General features: G+C 33.5%; 4 protein-coding genes across 10 annotated transcripts; all 4 read left to right on the forward strand.

Annotated features, from left to right (window-relative positions):
- Positions 1-305: 305 nt before the first annotated feature.
- Positions 306-5,627, forward strand: LOC140748359 (tubulin glycylase 3A). 5 transcript variants are annotated; one of them, XR_012102944.1, is made up of 12 exons: positions 307-472; positions 753-903; positions 1,148-1,343; positions 1,908-2,087; positions 2,275-2,712; positions 3,121-3,332; positions 3,437-3,527; positions 3,606-3,776; positions 3,844-4,097; positions 4,175-4,515; positions 4,602-4,754; positions 5,408-5,627. XR_012102944.1 is itself a non-coding variant. In XM_073081207.1 (11 exons), the coding sequence occupies exons 2-11, from the start codon at positions 780-782 to the stop codon at positions 5,469-5,471; spliced, it is 2,310 nt and encodes a 769-aa protein (XP_072937308.1). In that variant the 5' UTR covers positions 306-472; positions 753-779; the 3' UTR covers positions 5,472-5,627. The 5 variants fall into 5 exon arrangements, 4 of the variants coding, with proteins under 4 accessions (XP_072937308.1, XP_072937305.1, XP_072937307.1 ...); XM_073081207.1 differs by having other exon boundaries at positions 306-472; positions 4,175-4,754; XM_073081208.1 differs by lacking the exon at positions 5,408-5,627 and having other exon boundaries at positions 4,602-4,790.
- A 348-nt stretch (positions 5,628-5,975) lies between these two features.
- Positions 5,976-9,618, forward strand: LOC140748047 (tubulin glycylase 3A). 2 transcript variants are annotated; one of them, XM_073080741.1, is made up of 4 exons: positions 5,976-6,054; positions 6,343-7,489; positions 7,615-8,130; positions 8,743-9,618. In XM_073080741.1, exons 1-4 carry the CDS (start codon positions 6,016-6,018, stop codon positions 9,573-9,575), a joined length of 2,535 nt encoding a protein of 844 aa, XP_072936842.1. In that variant the 5' UTR covers positions 5,976-6,015; the 3' UTR covers positions 9,576-9,618. The 2 variants fall into 2 exon arrangements, with proteins under 2 accessions (XP_072936842.1, XP_072936843.1); XM_073080742.1 differs by lacking the exon at positions 5,976-6,054 and adding an exon at positions 6,148-6,242.
- A 904-nt stretch (positions 9,619-10,522) lies between these two features.
- Positions 10,523-15,289, forward strand: Arglu1 (Arginine and glutamate rich 1). 2 transcript variants are annotated; one of them, XR_012102945.1, is made up of 5 exons: positions 10,523-10,799; positions 10,879-11,032; positions 11,586-12,340; positions 12,737-12,820; positions 13,262-13,296. XR_012102945.1 is itself a non-coding variant. In XM_073081209.1 (5 exons), exons 1-5 carry the CDS (start codon positions 10,645-10,647, stop codon positions 13,421-13,423), a joined length of 756 nt encoding a protein of 251 aa, XP_072937310.1. In that variant the 5' UTR covers positions 10,523-10,644; the 3' UTR covers positions 13,424-15,289. The 2 variants fall into 2 exon arrangements, 1 of the variants encoding a protein (XP_072937310.1); XM_073081209.1 differs by having other exon boundaries at positions 11,586-11,786; positions 13,262-15,289.
- Positions 15,290-19,298: 4,009 nt separating this feature from the next.
- On the forward strand, positions 19,299-20,706 carry LOC140748123 (mannose-P-dolichol utilization defect 1 protein homolog). Its single transcript, XM_073080857.1, has 4 exons — positions 19,299-19,542; positions 19,619-19,817; positions 20,063-20,267; positions 20,408-20,706. The coding sequence occupies exons 1-4, from the start codon at positions 19,455-19,457 to the stop codon at positions 20,657-20,659; spliced, it is 744 nt and encodes a 247-aa protein (XP_072936958.1). The 5' UTR covers positions 19,299-19,454; the 3' UTR covers positions 20,660-20,706.
- Positions 20,707-21,399: the final 693 nt, after the last annotated feature.

The following is a 21,399-nucleotide window of genomic DNA, read 5'->3' on the forward strand; positions in this document are numbered from 1 at the left end:
ATACAATAATATATTATTATGTCTTGATAATTATTTTTTGTATTATAGTTTGGTATCTGCTTAGCACACAATAATTTGGTAACACGTACGGTAATATATTCAGAATAACAGAAGTGATAGACACAGGTGTGTGAGTGCCTGCTTCTCGATCGGGGGTTCCAGGTTCAAATCTTAGGCCTCCTCTGAATTTCAAAATTATGTGCGTATTATTATATTAATTTTTGTATGATGTTCATGTAAAAAGTTAAAATAGAGGTACATCTCCTTTTGACAAACTTCTTTGAGTCATCGAAACTTTTTAACACAATACGTCATTTTTCCGTAAAAAATCTCCAACTAAATGAAATGTCATAATAAATTATTAGTATTCCAAATTATCACTGTACCTAATCATCATCATATTTTATGGACCTTATCGCGTTCGTTTTAACCTAGTTTACTGATCACCGACCTGGTTACAAAATTACGTTGGGTAAGTGTAATTTAGGTTTATTAATTTCCGCATACATTCTGCACGATTTGCGAAGGACGTGCTTAAGTTGTGACGTCATTGACACAGTGCCAGGCGGGGATGCGCGCGGATCCATGGTAGTACGGAACCCAAAGTAGGTTAAATTAAAGTAGGTTATTGCACTAGTGTAATCTGGTATATATTTAACCACCAGTTCATCATCGACCTCTGAACCGCGTAGACGTCTCCATGTAATAAATCTGAAAATGCTGTTGACGTTTGACATAGACATCTGTTGCAGGAAACCGAAGAGTGGCAAGCGAGGCTCATGGCTATAACAATGGAATTAGAGGAGAGTGCGTCAGACTCGAAACTGCATAAAGAAAGTGTCGTTAAAAAGGAACTACGACCCACTAGTGCAATTTCGTTCTCCAAGTCTGAACATGCACCAGGTTCGTTAGAAGAATGTTGAGATGAGGCGGGAAACTTAATTGTTAGACTTTCACTTTCCCTTCCATTATCGTCCAATCATTTGCCTCTGAATATCTTGCTCCAGCCTATGATTGGTTTACTCCAGAGTTTTTCGTTATAACTTTCTGGCATTTACACATTAAAAAAATCAACTCATTCCATATATAATAAAAGTATAATTCCGTGAAAACTGTTTTAAGAGGTATTTTGTATATCCTATTCTAGCAGAGACAACGTCCTCGATAGAACAACTAAAGCAATACAAAAGTTGGGTGAGCGGCGAGAGATGGAATGAACTGAAGAAGATAGCGGACACCGCGATGAAGGAGCACAAGGTGTTCATGATAAAGGGAGGAGGGTTCCCTGCGGTGCGGAGGGCGCTAATCGAGAGAGGCTGGATCGAGAAATATGAATCACATAAGGTACAGGATATAAAGTTAATTATCATTTACAATACGATCTCAGTCAACAATATATCCAGTTTCAATTATAACTATTTCATTCATCTGAAATTACATCAAAATTATTAGTTAGATATAAAATATAGTGATGTATCATTTCTGTCCTACTTAAGGTTATAGAGTCAACAGATGTTTATGCTACGGACTCTATACTATTTATAAATTATACTTAGTACATTTACCTACTACTTTGCCTGGTGAATCCATAACAATATAAGTAGAATGAGATTGAACTCAAGTCCTGACATAAAAAGAAATGTTTTTGGAACGACGCATATTACTTCATTAAATACCTACGTTGTAAATGTCTCGATTACAAAAGTTTTAAGTTAAAAAGTTGTAAAACTAAAAAGTAGACTAAAGAGTAATTAATTATAAATCGATCCTACACCAATATTTTTTTATAGTCTTGCATCTAAAACAGCTTCGGAAGTGTCACACTTCTATAATCATAATGATAATCATGTATGTCAGTATCTAAAAGTAAATTATATTCTTAATCTGATTTCGCACTGTTGTATATCGGAGGTCCGCCACCCACCAACAAACGTGGATCCAAAAAAGGTGTCCGGCAAGGAACTGTCGAAAGTAGAAAGGATGATACTGTACAAATTTATGGAACACCATTCGGTTGACTTTCTCTGGACGACCAAAAGAGATAAATACGACTGGCTCCTTAGCAATAAGGAGGTCGTCATAAGCAGGTATACTATACGCAATTTATAACTGTGATTTTCCAATAAGAGTTGATACTCAAATTGGTCTTAATAAGATTTATACGATTATAGCAGTTAAAAACCCAGTTGTCTTGAATCAGTTATATATTACGGCTTTTATTTATTTTATTATATTAGGTAAGTATGTAAAATGACATCATGTTATCGCTTTTAGATTTTCGAGATCAATTTTCACAACCAAAGAAGGTTTGACGACCTCGTTGACACAAATGCATTGGTACACAGAACCGGGTGTGGCTTTAACGAAATTTCCGAGATGTTACAATATCCATAACTCTGACAGTCTTGATGAATTTATCGAAGACTTCAGAATAACCGCTTGCATCAGTATAATCAAGTGGTTATCGAATACGCTACAAGCTAACGGTGACGAGAGTCTAGTCACGAACCACGGAAAAGTGCCATTCAGTGCTATTGAATTCGCAATAAACAGGATGACTGAGTACGTTGCCTTCTTCACACACAAAGATATCGACGAAGAAGAAGAAGCCAAACACATATGGGAACACGAATGGGACCAATTTCTTACCCATCATTATCTTTTGGTTCATGAAAAAGCTACTTTTATGGAAGATAAAAATTTTAATATCAAGTAAGTCAACTGCCATTACACGCATTCCAATGTTCGGCCATTAATTATATACTTAATCCATCAATCACCATTATTTTTTGTACATTTAATTAGATTTTTATTGACGACATCGCTTAAAATCAATTAGTTATCAGTTTTACAAACTTCTTAGTAATGACAAAGCAATCTATAGACCATTAGTATAAACCAGTCTCCCTCGAATGGTATTTTTTACATATTTTTGGTCGTTTGTCCCAATAATTCGAACTAACCGGCATGTATTTTTCATTACAGTTTGTTTGTATCAAAACGATTTAATGATTTAATTAGTTAACAAAATGATTTAACTCTTGAAAGAGGTATTTTCCAAGAGTTAAATCATTTCTCGCTCATATCAAAATGTATTGACGTTTCTCTTTATTTTTACAGACAACTGGAGAGAAGGGCTGCTAAAGTATTAGCCAATTTAACGAAGTACTGGCCTCAGGTAGACATCGATGGTGTTCTTAACATTTGGATAGTGAAACCCGGAAACAAATGTCGTGGCAAAGGCATTCAGCTGATGAACAACATCAAGGACATCATAGGTCTTATCAACATACCAGCGCAGAAAACTAGATATGTTGTACAAAAATATATCGGTAAAGATAACATTCCATTTCTAAGTCCAATTTATTATTTGCATTATTACGTTTCGCATTAAAACAAAATTAGATAATTTGAAATTTATTACATTCAATTGCAGAAAACCCATTAGTGATTTACGATACAAAATTCGATATTCGACAATGGTTTCTGATTACGAACTGCCAACCGCTAACTATCTGGTTATACAAGTAAGATTACTTCAAACTTGTTTGTGAATAGTCATTTTAAAGCAACATGTAATCCTTGCACATTTCGCATCGTTACAGAGACAGCTACCTAAGATTTAGCTCGCAGATCTTCAGCTTGTCCAATTATCACGAATCTGTTCACCTCACGAACAATGCCGTACAAACTAAGTACAAGAATAACGGCGACCGTGACAAAGCATTGCCAGATGAGAACATGTGGGACTGTCACACTTTTAAGGCTTATCTCAGGTAAATATGATATATTTCAGCGATGAAATTGACTAAATCTGTTTAATAATTTAATGAAATTTTTAAGACAGATAGGAAAATACGAACTTTGGGACACTAAAATCTATCCTGGGATGAAACAGTGTCTCATTGGGGCCATGTTAGCCTGCCAGGAGTCGATGGATAAAAGACAAAATAGCTTCGAACTCTATGGAGCGGATTTCATGTTGACGGAAGATTTTACTCCGTGGCTGATTGAGATCAACTCTAGTCCTGATCTCGCCCCTACCACTTCTGTCACGGCGAGGCTATGTCCTCAATGTCTTGAAGACGTCATTAAAGGTAATTACACTGCATACCTACGTCTATTTAGAAGTTCAATACACGTTTAATTTAATTTTATTTATGCTTGTCAACAGTGGTGTTAGACCGACGGTATAATCCTGAAGCTGATACGGGAACGTTTGAGCTAGCGTATAGACAGGTCATTCCAAAAGCGCCGGCATACCTCGGTCTGTCGCTATGCATTAATGGGAAAAGACTTATCAAGAAATCAAAAGAAAGAAAACACGAACCGAGAAGCACGACTCCCTTGGCGCCTCGCGTACCATCCGGTGACGCCATTCCAGAAACGGAGCAACCTGTGCCTTCTGAATACAGTGGGCCCATTATAACCGACTTCCTTTCGTGGTTGAATCCTTACGACGCATTGCCAACAAATAAAGATGGTCTGGTGATAGGTCCAAAGGAATCGCTCACGGTACGCCAAGCCGTTACTGCGGTAAAATCGGGACTCACACTAAAAAATGCTTCGAAAAAACGTAAAACGTCCGCGCTCTCTTTTAGGACACATCGAGGAAGACGCGAAAAAAATACAGAAAGTAAACGACGTATCGTATCTCATTCGTGTTGCGGCCCCGAAACTATCCAGCCCGTCAATCTGACCGGCAAGTACCGGACGGAGTCGGCCCGCAAAGCAGAAAAACCTAAGATTGACAGGTCGGTCGGTAATAAACGATGCTATATTGACCCTATTGAATGGGAACGAGAAACCGCCAGTATACTCCGCTCCACAATTTCCGTTCAGAACAAAATTGCTAGTCGATCTGAAACTGTGGTGCCGGTGAGGCAATCTAAATCGGGTGTAGTGAATTCCAATCACAAGCCGTTGTTGGAGCCTCTCACGTCGCGAAGTAGTGTAGACGATGGAAACCCCATTAAAAAGTTAAGCGCTATCGGCAGAAGTATTTGTAAGCTTCGAGAAGAGAACAGGATAAAGCAAAAAGCAATTACGTTCTCAAAAAGTTGCACGAATATTTACTCGCCATATCGCGTAGTTATAACGCCTTTGAGTGACGAACCACGACATTCGTTTTTTAAACGAAAAACTCCGTCTTAATTCTTAACTCTACCAGATGAGATGTTAAAATAATTACTGTGCTCGTTTTTCCTGTTGTTCAATCGAATTTTGCTACTCCCAATATATTTTTAGCATTTGTATTCCATGCTAACGTAATTCTTAATTGTTATTTCAGTGTTATCTGCGTTGTACGTATTTACCTTTTAAATTGTTGTTAAATTCATATTTTATGTCTATAAATAATAATAAATATTATTTTATGTAGTATTGGTAATTATTACTTATTTTCCAGGTTCCATCCCAAATTAATCCTGTATCCCGTATCCCTCCAAGGCTTTATTTCTACGAATCTTTAAAATACTGGCAAATTTTTCATGAAATTTTTAATTGTGTGATGTGACAATGATTATTGATATGGCACTGTGTTGTCAAGTCATGACATATTTTGATCTTACAATGAAATGAAATAAGAATGAAAATTTTAAATGAAAAAAAAGATTCTATAATTCAACAAGGTAACCAAAATACTAATTATTGACAATAATTACATATTAATTGGATCATATTCTGTAAAAGTTAAAAAAATACAGCAGGTATCTGTATAATACCTACATCCAATTTCTTATACATAGTAAGAGGATTGGCTGTGAAATTAAGTGACACAAACTACTCTTTATATTTAAAGTACCTAGTCTCAATGTAATAAGTCTACATTTTAAAGCAATTATATTATAGTAGTGTTAAATTAATTATAATGAATTTGTAAGTATCTATACTCTTAAGTATTGTTAGTGAAGTTAGTTAGTTGGAGTTGTAAGTTAAAATTTTGAGTAGAAACATTAAATAATAACTTTTCCTTGAGGTATTTTATGAAGATGAACAATAAATTAACCTTACAAGATGCCGCACAAGAAGAGGAGATTAACACGAAAAAAGAAGGTAATGACTATAAATACATAGCAGTATATAATTTACATAACGATAATATTCTTATGTATTAAACTATTTAACTTACGTATTTTGCTCAGAGAAACGTAAACAAGCGACATGTTAGAAGAAGCAAGCGCCTGAATTATGAAGAAATACTTGGAACAACCGACTTTCTACTTGGACATAAACCATACCCAGTAATTCCTTTTAAATAATTGTACTATGAATAAGTAAATTGTATACTAAGTAGTTGTGTTTAAATAAGTATAAAAATAAATAATTATAACATGTTTGCAGAAAAAAATAGTTTGTACCAAGAGAAATGTAAGCCAATTTCCTACCCCTTTCAACCGATTTGGTAGTTCCAGTCAAAAAATGGACGTGAATAAATTGCCCCCGATGGTGTTTAAAAGCACCTATTACTCTTCGGGTCTTACCCCTAAAGAGAAGAGCTTCGTTATATGCAGCTGTCAAACGAAATCAATGCGATATCAAAAACTAAAAAATCTAGCGGCTAATGCAATAAAAGAAAATAAGATATTTTCCGTATACGGCTGTTGCAGCGCCGTACGAAAGGCTTTATTGGAGCGGGGTTGGGTTGAAAAAATTCCAGCGAACCGAATGAATCTCTCCAAAATACGAAACGGAACGTTTTCTAACAAGAATGAAATTCACAATGAATTGGAAAGATTATTACTCTCGAATTTTGTAGAAAAATACAATCCAAATTTTATGTGGCGCACACGAGAGGAGCCTCGGGACACTACTGTAATTGACATGACAAAAGAATGTAACACCATAGTAAATAAACTAAAAGTAGACGCTATGTGGACTACAAAGCAGGGTTTGTGCTCTTCTATCAAAAGAAATTATTGGTTTTATATAGAAGACGTAGCAGAAGTTAATAGTCCTAGAACATACAATAGCTATGATGCTGGAGAAATAGAAGGATTCGTAAAAGATTTCAAAATTACCGCATGCACTAGCTTGCTTAAGTGGATTCTTTCCATGGTTGCGAACGACCGACCCGTATTTCTGAAAACTGGCAAAGTATCAATGAACATAATAGTGTTTGCATTAAATCGTTGCAAGGAATATTTGTTCCGTAAGCAGAACAAGGATATCGACCGGTCAATAGCCACCGCCAGTTCGGGACAATGGAATTCATTTTTAAAGAAATATTATCGAATCATTGCCAAAGAAGACGTATTTCAAACAGATAAAAGTAATAAGTTAAGATTATACTTGAGTTATGCGAAGTATTTGCTCAAAGAAATTCATAGGTACCGACCCCAGCTGAGCTGCGAAGGTTGTCATAATATATGGATTATCAAGCCGGCTCATTGTTCAAGAGGTAGGGGTATAAGAATGGCGTCCAAATTAGGTGTAATAACAAACTTGCTGAACAAAGCAAATTCCAAATACGTGATCCAAAAATATATTGGTAAGTGTTCGTGGTTTACTCGTAAATATCACTACTTAAGTAATAAAAGTAATAATAAAAATGCAAATGTACCTATTCACTTAAGGTGTTATTACTAAGAATAATAGTTCAATATTTTTTTGCAGAGGAACCCTTACTGATATATGAAACGAAATTCGATATAAGGCAATACTATTTGGTAACAAGTACATATCCCTTGATTATATGGATGTACAGAGACTGCTATTTGAAATTCAGCTCGCAACGGTACAATCTGAAAAACTATCACGAATCCATACATTTGACTAATAACGCTGTGCAAAGAAAATACAATAACTGCGTAGGACGACACGTTGATTTACCTCAAAATAATATGTGGGATCTGGAGAAATATAAAAGTTACTTGAACAAAATTGGGAGGGATAAAGTTTGGGATAACTTAATTTATCCCGGTATGAAGCGATCTATTATTGGAATAATGTTGAGTTGCCAAGATTCGTTGTCCGTGTGTAAGAACCGTTTCGAACTTTACGGTTGTGACTTCATCCTGGACAAGGAATACAAGCCGTGGCTGATCGAAATCAACTCGTGTCCGGATTTGAACCATACCACACAGGTCACTGCGAAGATCTGTCCAGCAGTCGTATCCGATATTATAAAAGGTACCTACTAAATTAAAAATAGTATATACTTCATTATGTTATGTAACTTATTCAAAATTACCTATTGAACAGATATAAATAGAGCATGTAATCCCAATAATTTTAATTACTCTTTACCGTACTTGTCTGACACTCTGCCGAGTGCCTAAATAGTTGTAAAGACTCATGGTCTTATATAAGTAAAAGAACCCTCATCATACGTATATTAAACATTTGCGACATAATAATTTGCATTAACAACGTTAATAAATAAAATCTTGCAAAAATTTGTACGAAAGTGGCTAAATTGATACTTTCGAAGAGCTAAAGGCACATAATTAATGTTGTTAAAGTAGTCATTATTATCAGAAGATCCGATACGCCGATTGAAGCGAGGCCTATAACAATATTATGTTTCTTTCCGTATTTGACTCGTTTGTCGGTAACCTATTCTACCTGATGTAATATTGATATCCAGGTTAAGAGTGAGTCTAAGATATGAACTTGTTGTGATATTTTATAAGATAATTAAATGTGGAAAAATAAGCTATAGAATGAAGGAAGTATGTTCAAATTCCCATTTCAAAATCCACTTAGGAAATTATTTATAACTTATTACTTTACCTGTTTCAGTCGTGATTGATTATGCCGGTAATCCGAGGGCATCGACAGGACAGTTCGAGTGTATTTACAAGCAGCCCATGACCATTCCACGATACGGCAGCGCAGCGGAGTTGGTCATACGAGGATACACATTGCCCTATGATTACTTTTATAGAGGCAATATAGAAATAAAGGAGTCGTACGACGACGCTGATATAGACGAGGAGCAAGACATTAAGGGAATACTGGCAAAACTAAAAGAATATTATGATCCAGATAACGTAATGATTGAGCCTGATGACGAGTGTGAGTTAAATAAGAGAGAAAAGGAAACTTGCACTCACGAAGTAATAGATTATTCAAAAGTTGAAGCAGTCGTTGCAGAGGATGGACTTAATGACAAAATTACCTCTGCAGACAGTTCTGGCTCAACGTCAGTTCTTATACAAGATACCGTGTCTTGCCCAACTTCCAAAAAGTCAGTGACCAGTCCACACAATGTACAGAGCGCTAAAAGCGTCACAGATTTTAAATCTCTACTCAAGAAGTCAGTCAGTCGTTTGACATCAGAAGCGGACATTATGAATATGAAACAGTCCTTTAAATTCAGTAAATTAGACGACGGACCCCGAGGTAAAGCAAGCTTTCTTCAAATTGATCCGATTAATATAAAAAGCACTCTTTATAGCTTATCCCCTAGTACCACCAACACAGGAATATCATTAAGACCTGCTAAAAAGGGTATAATGGATGAAGAAACTATTATACAAGCAACTTCGAAATTGATAACGTTTATTAATCAGAAAGAAAGGGAATACTTTATCAATCAGCGACCCAGCGAAAGTCAATCAGTAACTAATTAGAAACTTTGTTAAAAAATAAATCAAATATACACATTATAAATAATAAAGTATTATAATTATAATCCTACTAATATTATATAGACGAAAATTTGTTAAGATGGATGGATGGATGGATGTTTGTACCTTTTTGGAGCAAAAGCTACTGAATGGATTTACATTTTACATAGAATTTTACAGTAATAACGATATGAGTACAATAATATTTTATACAACAGACTACAAACAAATATACAAATTATAAAAGATAATATAACTTTTATAGTAAGATAAATAAATATTTGGTTTTTGTCCTCTCAAAGCTTTCTAAGCGTACGCTGCCTAAATTTTTAAAGTAATGCAAGGTGTGCACTGTGCAATTGTTTGTCTTAGGGCTCGAACACAAAACTGCGATGTGACGCGATGCTAATTCGCAACGCAGAAAATTGCGATGCGAATTGCTGCGATGCGATATCGTGCGGCGTAGCGTCTCTCAGGGTGACCAACAACAACAACCACTGTGCGATGCGAATCAATTCGCAAGTTCTTGCGATGCGTCGAGGGAGCTCGCAGATTTTTGCGATGCGACGTCGCATCGCAGTTTTGTGTACGAACCCTTAAATATAACTAAAAGTCTGCAACAGTGTAGGTCTATCTTTTATGTGGAAGCCAAGACATTTTTTTATACAATGCTTATTTGGCTGAATAACTATAAAATCTTTTCTATCAAAACAAAAAAAGGCATAGTGCTGCCATATAAAATTGCTAATGATAGACTATATTTATAGTAGAATTTAAAATACATTCATACACGAATATTTTGTTTACTCGAACAAGAAGTGAATTGAGTACAATTAAATAATTTTCATAGCAGATAAAACTGATTCTCTTGATTTACTTTGTATTAATGAACCAAATTTCTTAAAATATTTTGTACTAAAGCTGAATAGTAGAATTTTAGTATTGCCTCTGGCAACACCTACTGGAGTGCTTGAGTTTGAGAGTGAAGTGAGGTGCTCGCATATTTTGCATAATTCCAAATAAAATAAATACACCTACGTTTACTTAATCCTCAAATATACAGTTGTTAGGCATGGGTCGTTCGCGATCACGTAGCAAATCGCCCAGGCGACATCATAAAAACAGCAAACATTCCAGGAAAAAAAGCCGATCTAAGGATCGATCTACATCACGCAGTAGGAGTTCGAAACATGTTGATAAGTCTAGAGAAAGAAGTTCGAAGTCTAGGTAAGTTGTTTACAAAACTAATAAACACATACATTTATATAATGGAATTAGTATTATAGGTTATTTGTTTATTTTTAAGGAAAAGATCACATTCCGCGTCATCGTCGACCAGCAGCGAAGCCTCGTACGATGGAAGTAGACGTAAGAAGTCCAAGGGACGTAGTAAAATGGACGAAGTAGACCGGCTAGCCGAAATGGAAAGACAAAGGCGTGTCCGCGAAGCAGAACAAAAGGTTTGTAAATAAACCGTGCCATATGACACCGTGACCTTTAAATTGGTATCTTCGTTTCATACATACAGTTCAAGTATATGCATCACGATATCATGTTTACCATATTTTGTATAACTGAAATATTTTTTTGTTTTTATAGATTGTGGATTTTTAGATGCATTTTTATTATAGCACTCTTGTTTCTTGTTTCGTTAGTTCTTCCATTTCCAGTTTCATGGGTAAAGCTAGTTTTATACATATAAGCCATTTTATCTTGATCATTAAGGAAACAATATTAGTAATTCATTCATTCCCAATTTTAAGTAAAACACAAATCGTATATAGGTTTATTACAGGCCGATGGTCTAGTCCCCATTAGATGATCTGTGTGCTCATTTAGTATCTTATTTGTTATAACAAATAGTTGACAGAAATGATATTTTCTAATTATTCATTGTATAGTTTAGAAAAACAGTCATTGACCTGATTTATATTTTTAGCATGAACTAAAACTTAATATTAATTGTAGATAATAGATGTTTATGAATTTAAAATACTAAATTGAATATTACAGGTTGTTGAAGAAGAAGCAGCAAAAAGAATAGAACTGCTTGTGAAGAAGCGCGTTGAAGAGGAATTAGAAAAGCGTAAAGATGAAATAGAGCAAGAAGTAGCAAAAAGAGTGGAAGAAGCAAAACGCAAGATGGAGAAGGAGATGATGGAAGAACTAGAGAGACAGAGAGAGCAACAGCGGCGCGAGGAGCTCGCCAGACAGGTAACTGCCACCACTGTCCCCCAGTCATGTGTAAAAGCAACGCAACATACCCTTGCTTTTGCTCTCACACATGACACACACACAAAGAACAACCCCGGTTGTTCCACATGCTAATAAACATGCTAACTGTAAATTTCAATGTTTAAGTACCAATAATATCTATGCCGACTTTATGTACAAGCCAAACTAATAAAAGTATTATTTCGATCATATCTGTTAAAGGTCCAGTCAGGTGTAGTTCGAGTGCTTACAAGAATTTGTCTTAAATTAAAATTACTTGTCACTCATTGAGACACAAAAGTCTTTTAATGTTTGATAAATTGTAATCGATAACTACATGCATGTCATTTATGTATGAGGCAAGTCTGTTTGTTATCAATTGCCTAACGGTAAGAATGCTATAGAAGTGACCGGCTAGCATTTTAAAACTGTTCACTTGACTGTCCTTGGCAGTCACGTAGTCTATAAGTCAGGTCGGAAGACTTATCAAGAGCCAGAAGCTGTATGAATTTTAAGGGAGAAGCTGCTTTGAGGACCCAACCTGAATGTTGAAGGTATTTTTTGAACTATTTTTTGTATAACAAAATTTTATTTTTCAAGTAGGTGTTTGTATTATCAATGTGTATGATGAAATATAATAATTGAATAATTTCTATTATAGAAATATCTATGTGGATCAAATTAGGATAAACCATTGCTTTAGGTGTTTTATGGAAAACGAAATTTTTATTGATCTTTATGACCTAAACGAATCACTAATTAAAAATTGGATTTAAATGTAAAGTATGCATATAATGAATGCAAAAGGCCCATTGTGGCTTTTATAGCAGCATCAATGTGATATGAAGGATTCATAATAATTTATGAACTAAATGTTGTGTAATTATTTTGAGTTGTATGTTTTAAAGTGGTATTTGCTTCTGTGTTAATATAATTATTTTATCATACAGGAGGAAGAAGCTCGTAAAAGGAAAGAATTGGAAGAAATCATGGCTGAAAATAATCGAAAGATTGAGGAGGCACAGCGCAAGTTGGTTAGTATTATTTTCTGTTTTACTGGTCGCAAATACATCAACCCTTTTGTGGGATTCAATATCTAACATACACCTTAAAAGGCGACAGGCGACTTTCCATCAGCCAGCCTATCTGTATAAAGAATTTAAAAAAACAGGATAGCCCTACTACTGTAAACATTTGTTTTTTTTTTCACCAGACGCTATTGCAAGCTGTCCCTATGGACATTCAGCAATATTTAGGATGTGTGGTTTTATGCGAGACACAAGTCCTGTGACATCCCCTCAAAGATCTCATCAGAGTCCTGGACTACTCTTTTTTTAAGTCTTCTTATGCTAGGAAATATGTCATCCATAAGATGGGATGCTAATGTATTTGGGTGACTTCATATCTTAACTTTATATGTTAATGATTTGTCCCTTATTGTAAAAATATTAAATCGATTTATTTTCTTTTTTCAGGCGGAAGAAAGATTGGCAATGATTGAAGAACAACGAAAAATGGACGAGGAGAGGCAAAAGTTGAAAAAGGAACAGGAGAAAAGAATTAAAGAGGAACAAAAGAAGATTCTAGGGAAAAATAATTCTAGACCCAAACTATCATTCTCATTGAAACCACTCTGATAGCGTACTTAACTTCATCAGTATAATAGGAATCAAGCAATGAAACAATTAGTAATTTAATATAGGATTAGTATTTGCAATTACACATTTTACACTTTTTTTCAGATTGCTAGAGTAGATTAAATTATAGGGTTAATTGGATACTCCATTGAAGGGTTGATAGATCCCCGTTTGTTGATAGATGGAAATAGACTATTTTCGTATTACGAGGATTGTTGAATGTATCATTTGCTAGTTCTCTAAGGCTAAGGTTATCGTTTTAGAATATAATACGCCTAATTTAAATGCACGTCTCAAAGTTGTAATTTCTTATGTTATAGTTAGATACTCACCTACTATCTGGTTATCTACTCAGATTAATTAAGATACTGAAAAAAACCGACTAAACATAAAGAAAATGTAAATATTCCTAACCAAGTTAAAATAATATTTCCAATTAAAAAAATGTTATTTACAAACAGTTCGATGACAGTTTCACTGCCTCTATTAAATTATGAATTCCAGAAACTTGTTCCATTTAATCAACACAAATCCTGTTGTAACGCTTCGAAACATATATTACGCTACTTATCATAATCTTCCGAGCTTATATAAAGAGATATGCCCATGAAAGCTATATAAAAACCAGAGAAGATACATAAAATTAAGAGATTTTCTAAATATAGCAACATCAGAAAAGGCCAAAATAAATATAACTATTCATTTATCACGCATACTATAGATATCACATATTGAACATTCATTATAAATAAGGAACAAAGTTTTCGCGTAAAGTACTAACACTATGAGGATGTTCTGTTTCGCAGCAGATGAAACTACAAGCAATACTTAAAGGTGTGATGTTTGTGTTAAAAGTTCGTCATCTATTTTCTTGTGCGGTTGTAGTAGAAAACTTAAGGTTTTTGGTACATGAACATTTTCAATTGTTAAGTAGGGTTTCGATGTGGCGAAGGGAGATTGTAACAAATAATTACCAATAAGATTATTCGTTAATTAATGTTTTCAAAAGTTTAGCAAAAGTGCACGGTAAGTCAAATACATACATAGGTATAACCGCGTAAAACTGCTAGTCCGCTCTGAATATAGAAATGAATCGCGTCACCATAGCAAATTGTATGATTACACCTGCTCGCAACAACTTCAGAGCGGATGAGCAGTTTGGCGTTAACTATACATTATATTACATGGACATTAGACATGTTCCCGTGATACTGTAGCCTTCTTTATTATTTATACTGTTTTTAAATACTTTCAAGTTAGTCATTTATCGGTGATTTCGTGCTCTTGTCAGAAGTAGTAGGGTAGTTTGTAAGATTAGATCGGAGTATAGAATTAGACTTTGGTATCTAACTATCACGCCAAGCATGCTTCTGCGCGCATTCAAATACTTATAAGGCTCAAAATTCGTTACGAGAACTACGTATCTCAATATGTTAATATTTATTTAGTACGATCTTTAAAGGGAGTAAAGTCCCTTCGCCACGAGTGTTGTGAATTTAGTCCGTAGCTTCCAGTGTAATTTTTAAGTAGTTTTGTATTACATAGCGTAAATTTTTCACATGTTAATACAGATAATTATATACAAATACTACACATATGTCGGCTGGAAATTTACTATCCCCTATAATCCGTCCAGTACATGTGTGAGGGACAAAATGAGGAGAACTATAATATATTAGTAAAAATCTTACATAATTCATGTATCATATCTGCGTTCTTCAATAATTTTATTATATGTGTATTTACAAAATTTCATAATATAAAGTAAATTTGTACAGTCCTAGTCCGTTATGATATTAATTTCACTTGACTGTGTAAACAAGGTTATTTATTGCAATTTTAATTAAATCTTGATGAAATCTTGGATTGGATTGGTATTTTCCTTATAATTTATTTGTAATGTAAAATACTGTCTCGAAATATTTAATATTTATTTAGACTTGTTGACTTTACCATAAATGTACTTTTTTCTATCAATATGTAACAATTGTTATAACATTAGGAGTATAGTATCATATTAGAAGAATTGTAATGACATAATGTAAGAATTTGAAACATTTTAGTGCCAATATTTTTTTCTGTTACTTTTATATAAAAATACGAAATGAGGTATCTTTAGTTTAAATATACATAAAGATATCATCAGACAACTGATAAAGATATACTCAAATTAATTTCAAATAATGGACTGCAATAATTATTTTTAAATTCGTAATAGTGTCATAGAAATATTAATCAACCAGTGGCGTAGCGTGGGTTTTTAGCCGCCCGGAGAGAAGTTCGCCGAAATAACTGTAGGAAATATAAATAATTTTTGTAATTCGTGATATTTTGCTATTCCCCAAAAACAAAAAACGCCAGCCGGCGCGTAAGCGATAAAAGGTCACTTCAGTGGGGAATATAGGCTATGCAATTCGAAAAACTAATAACTTTTAGTTTTGTAATAATAAAATGTGATTTGTGGAAAGGGTACGTCGCTACGTCGCTATGACAGACGTTTAATATTATGTACCTAACAGCTTAACCAGTGCTTTTCTGTAACTAAGCTGCAGCTTAATTATATAAACTTCAAATATTTAATACCAACAAGAACAATCGTTATTTGTTGTCTAAACAGAATTACTAGAGTTTGTATTATTAACAATCATTTTATATGCCAAAATTTAAGAAAAAAAAAACAACATTTTTCTCTTTATTGTTTATCCATCCAGTTTTAACACCCGGACGAAGATTAATTGAGCATTAGGGGATTCTCAAGATTAGAATAAAATGCCAAAATATTATTAAGTGGCATACTGGTTCATTAAACTAAAATTCAAGGAAAATATCGTGGTTTTATTATTATAACTAATTGACCCAATATTTGTTCTGCCACTTTCGTAAAGTAGTACCTAATAGTACAGGATCCCTAGTATAGTTTTCATCATTTATTAATAACAAGCTGATTTTTCGTGAGTAGCTTCGTTTCGACAAGACGCCCAACATTTTTCCTTACAGCAATGTTGGTAAATGGTAGCTTGATGGGGCAGCAAGGATAAAATATGTTGACCGGACGAATTCTAAAAATTTATTACTAACCAAATTTTTCTTTGTTAATTATCAAGATAATTATTTAAATAACGTGAAAAAATATTTGTCCTACAAAATATAAGGTTTTTATTAAGGCGTCCCCCCTCTCCAACATGTATCATAAACAAGGCCATGAAAAATAATTACTAACCAGCTGATTTTTTTTTTATTGGCTGTCTACCATTTACATAGTCTACCATGCACATTGTCCTACAAATTACATGGTATGTCATCTCGGACCTACACTTAAAAGTTGTAGTACTAATACTTAATGTAAAAATAATTAGTATCAAGCTGAGTGTTCCAGAATAGCTTCGTTTCAATGAGACGCCCAACAAATTCTCGTACGAAAGTTCTCGATTGTGGTTTATAACTAAAATAATAGGGATGAAATATGTTGATTTGACGAATCAAAAAAAAATATTACTAACCGAATTTTTTTTTATTAATTATCGAGACAATTATCTAAATAACGTGAAAAAATATTTGTCCTACAAAATATAAGGTTTTTTTTAAGGCGTCCCCCCTCTCCAACATGTATCATAAACAAGGTCATGAAAAATAATTACTAACCAGCTGATTTTTTTTTTATTAGCTGTCTAACATTTACACAGCTTACTACCCACATTGTCCTACAAATTGCGAAGTACGTTATTCCAGTCCGCCAGTTTTATAGTTTATTTATATTATATTATAGTTAAATTACAAATCTTGTAGGATTAATAAAAGTTACCCTTTTTTTTGTAGGACATTGTTTTATTTAGATAAAAATTATATTATCCTATCACGTGATACCTTTGTCCTACAGTTACTAATAAAAAAAATAATCCTGCGGAATTAACATCTTTTCAGCGTAGGTCCGAGATGACATACCATGCAATTTGTAGGACAATGTGCATGGTAGACTATGTAAATGGTAGACAGCCAATAAAAAAAAAATCAGCTGGTTAGTAATTATTTTTCATGACCTTGTTTATGATACATGTTGGAGAGGGGGGACGCCTTAATAAAAACCTTATATTTTGTAGGACAAATATTTTTTCACGTTATTTAAATAATTATCTTGATAATTAACAAAGAAAAATTTGGTTAGTAATAAATTTTTAGAATTCGTCCGGTCAACATATTTTATCCTTGCTGCCCCATCAAGCTACCATTTACCAACATTGCTGTAAGGAAAAATGTTGGGCGTCTTGTCGAAACGAAGCTACTCACGAAAAATCAGCTTGTTATTAATAAATGATGAAAACTATACTAGGGATCCTGTACCATAAGTAGTTTAACATTTTAACAAAGCTATGTGGTCCATGGTAGTATCTGTCTATATGTACTATGATTTGTGGAAACCAAATGTTTTCTGATATGAAAGAGGCAGAATTACTAATATCAAGCGTACCAATTTGAGTAACAAAGGAATATTTTTTATGTTGTACGGATTGTGATCTGATGAAAAATTACAAGAATATTTATTGTAATTAAGAATACTAAATTTTATAGTCTGATAAACTTTTCTAGACGAATAGCAGGGAGCCACTGGCGATTATAATATTTTTGTCTATGATCATAATGTTGCTAGGTTAGCCAAAACTACCTAAGAAGTGGAAAAAAATGAAATAAAATAAAATAGCGTAACAAACGAGCACGGATTCCACGTGATGATAAGTGGTCACCTATGAACGTCAGTAGTCAACCCCAGATAATATTAGATTCTTATTATATGCGATATTACGCTTAAGGGCTAAGCCAGAATGCTTCGAATAAATATGTCTCCCTAAAAATATATCACGAACCTCTAATACTTAAAAACTATTTATTTTACTCTCAAATAACATAGATTGTAGTTTTTAAGTCGTAAATTTATGACAACTAAAAACTTACCTGGGGAAATTGAAAAACTCTCACTGAGCTGACAACAAACGACTGTAGACAATAGACATACGACATAGCCGTTTATGAAACCTACCTACATGAACAGAAAAATATAGTCGACAGTTATTTTTAATTATTTGAAACTATTTTTTTTTAATAAAAGTTATAGACAATTATACAAAAATAGTACACAATATTTTTCTATTAATGTTACAAATGTTTTATATTTCTGAAAAACAAACGTAAATATAAAATACAAAAAAAAATAGAAATAAATGCCCATGAGCATGTTCGTAATAATCATTCTATAATATTTAAACACAAAGTTTCATTTGGTATGGTAACACCGAAGGATAAAACTGCCAACGTCATACGTGATGTCGATAACCTTTTTGCAGTGTTGGCAACCGTACGATAATTATCGTACATGTACGATAATTTGATACCACCGTACGATGTACGATTGCGAGTCATTATCGTACGCAAATGTACGATAATTGGCTACTTGAAACTTTTTGGGAAACTGTTTTAATGAATTCATAAACGTATTATATATGCCTTTCATTGATCATTTTTTCGAAAAAAGTTATATTTTAAAGTTATATTAATTGTTACATTTAATAAATTTACGGTAAACGGAACGCGTGCATCGCGCCTAATGATGTGCCGAGTCGGATTTTTGGTATTCGAGTACTTTAGTACTCATATAAAAAAGAATCGAGTGGATGAGCAAAAAAAAGTTTTTACTTGTCGAGTATGCGATGACGTGTCGGGCCGGTCGGGCGGTCGAGTGCAATATAAATTTATGATAAATATCTATTTTCATTAATAACTAACGCGTTCTTATATAATGTACGATAATTTTTCGGCAGATACGATAATTTTACACCCCTGGTACGATCAGCGCCATCTCCCAGGTTGCCAACACTGCCTTTTTGTACTAAATTGTCAACTAACGTCAATTTATTATTTCAAGGTTCAACATTTTCAACTATTGGAACGTTGAATATTTTTGGGAGATGTTTTATACATTTTTTAAATGGAATAATAAGTAACAATTGTATTTATTATAAGTTATATAATAAGTTAAATCATGGAGGAATTCTTTAAAGGTTTGATACTATCCGTATTATCGGAAAAGTGTTACGAGGAGTATTTTAAAAATTTAAATTTTCTCGATGGTAAGTACTCAATATGCTAATCTTATTTACTTATTATTTTATATTTTGTTATTAAAAATTCTTTGTTTAATTTCAGTTCCCTGTTTTAAGAGTACTTTAAGTAAAGGGCTAGGTATTGGTATTATTGCGGGGTCAATATTAGTAAAAGTGCCTCAGATTGTGAAGATTCTCCGCAGTAAAAGCGCTCAGGGCATAAGTATATATGGAGTGTACTTGGAACTGTTTGCGATCACTGCCAACTTTGCTTACAGTTATGTGATGAACTTTCCTTTCAGGTATGTAAATGGGATCAATGAACTCTTGCTTTATAGACTTTCAAATTGCTAGCCCAAAACACATGAATTTTTAGTGAATATGGCATCATTTATTTCAAGAAAGTCTATAAATGTATAATTACAAAGATAGATACCATAATTAACAAATAATTTATAAAAATGTAACATTATGTTATAGTTATTTAAATTGTAACAACATCTTATATTTATTTATGTATTCTGCAATTCATTCATCTGTTTTTCAGTGCCTGGGGTGAAGGAACATTCCTTGCAATCCAAACGGCTATAATTGCAGCTCTTGTGTTACACTATGGAGGTTCTCCGACGAAAGCAACTTTGTTCCTAGGTGCCTATGTGGGTCTTGTGGCAACATTGGTTGGTGGCTACACACCTAAAGATATTTTGTGGAACATGCAGGCTGTCAATGTTCCCATTATAGTCTTTGCAAAGGTAAATAATAGATCAGATAAATGTAATTGTATATATTGAATATAAAACTTCTTTTTATATTCAATATATATCATACTATATTCAATATATAGCAATACATATCTTGTAATAGTTATACTAATCCATCATTAAATTTTCAGTCAATTCAAGTTATTACGAATTACAAAAACGGAAGCACAGGCCAACTGTCAGCTGTCACATGTTTTCTTCTATTTGGAGGAAGCATAGCAAGAATCTTTACTTCGATTCAAGAAACTGGAGATAACATTATTATTCTTACATACTGTGTTTCAACATTGGCTAATGGTGCAATTGTAGCACAGCTGTTGTTGTATTGGAATGTAGATAAGACAAATAAGAACAAAAATAAGAAGAAAAAGAAGCGCACATAGATGCCATTTGTATGTTTTTAACCAAAGAAATAAATGGTTTAAATGAATGGTGTAGTTTTTGATTACACCTATATCTATATCCCAGCATTTTTATTGTAGGAAATAATTAATGTCTTTAATTACATTAATTACTATAGTTAATTATAATGATATTCAACTTTTTTTTATAAAGTTTTTGTATATGTATAAAATATTTAATTTATTTTTATTAGAATAATATAATTAATGTTTGAACCTTCAAATGTGAAAAAACAAATGGAATAAGTTATCATAGTTTGTTCTCATCATTATTTTTTTTATCCTCAAATAACAAAGGTCGTAATAGCTTTTTTGTGCCACGCAGGCTTGCGTCCGCCTGTGAATCTGATCCTCGTACATACTACTAGTTTCCTAGTTTCAATACATTTTTTTTTTATAATATAGGAGTAGCAGACGAGCATGCAGTCCACCTGATGGTAAGTGGTTACCGCCGCCCATGGACAGTTGTAATCAACCCCAGATAGGATAAGATATTCCTACCCGAGATCGGCCACAGACGCGCGGCACACCCGCTCACGCAAACACTGCTGCTGATAAATTAAAAAAAAAAAAAAAAATGAAAAAAAACTTTATTTATATGTATCAATAATTTGGTTCAATTGAACTTTAACTCAATATCTATGCAATAATGGATACATATAAATTATTAGTTTTGTTTGCAAAACTACAATACTAAAATGGGTAATGGGTATGGTACTTAT

This window comes from Epargyreus clarus, unplaced genomic scaffold (assembly GCF_041222505.1).
Source record: "Epargyreus clarus isolate Ecla_fem2 unplaced genomic scaffold, WU_Ecla_fem_2.2 ptg000015l, whole genome shotgun sequence".
NCBI lineage: Eukaryota > Metazoa > Arthropoda > Insecta > Lepidoptera > Hesperiidae > Epargyreus > Epargyreus clarus.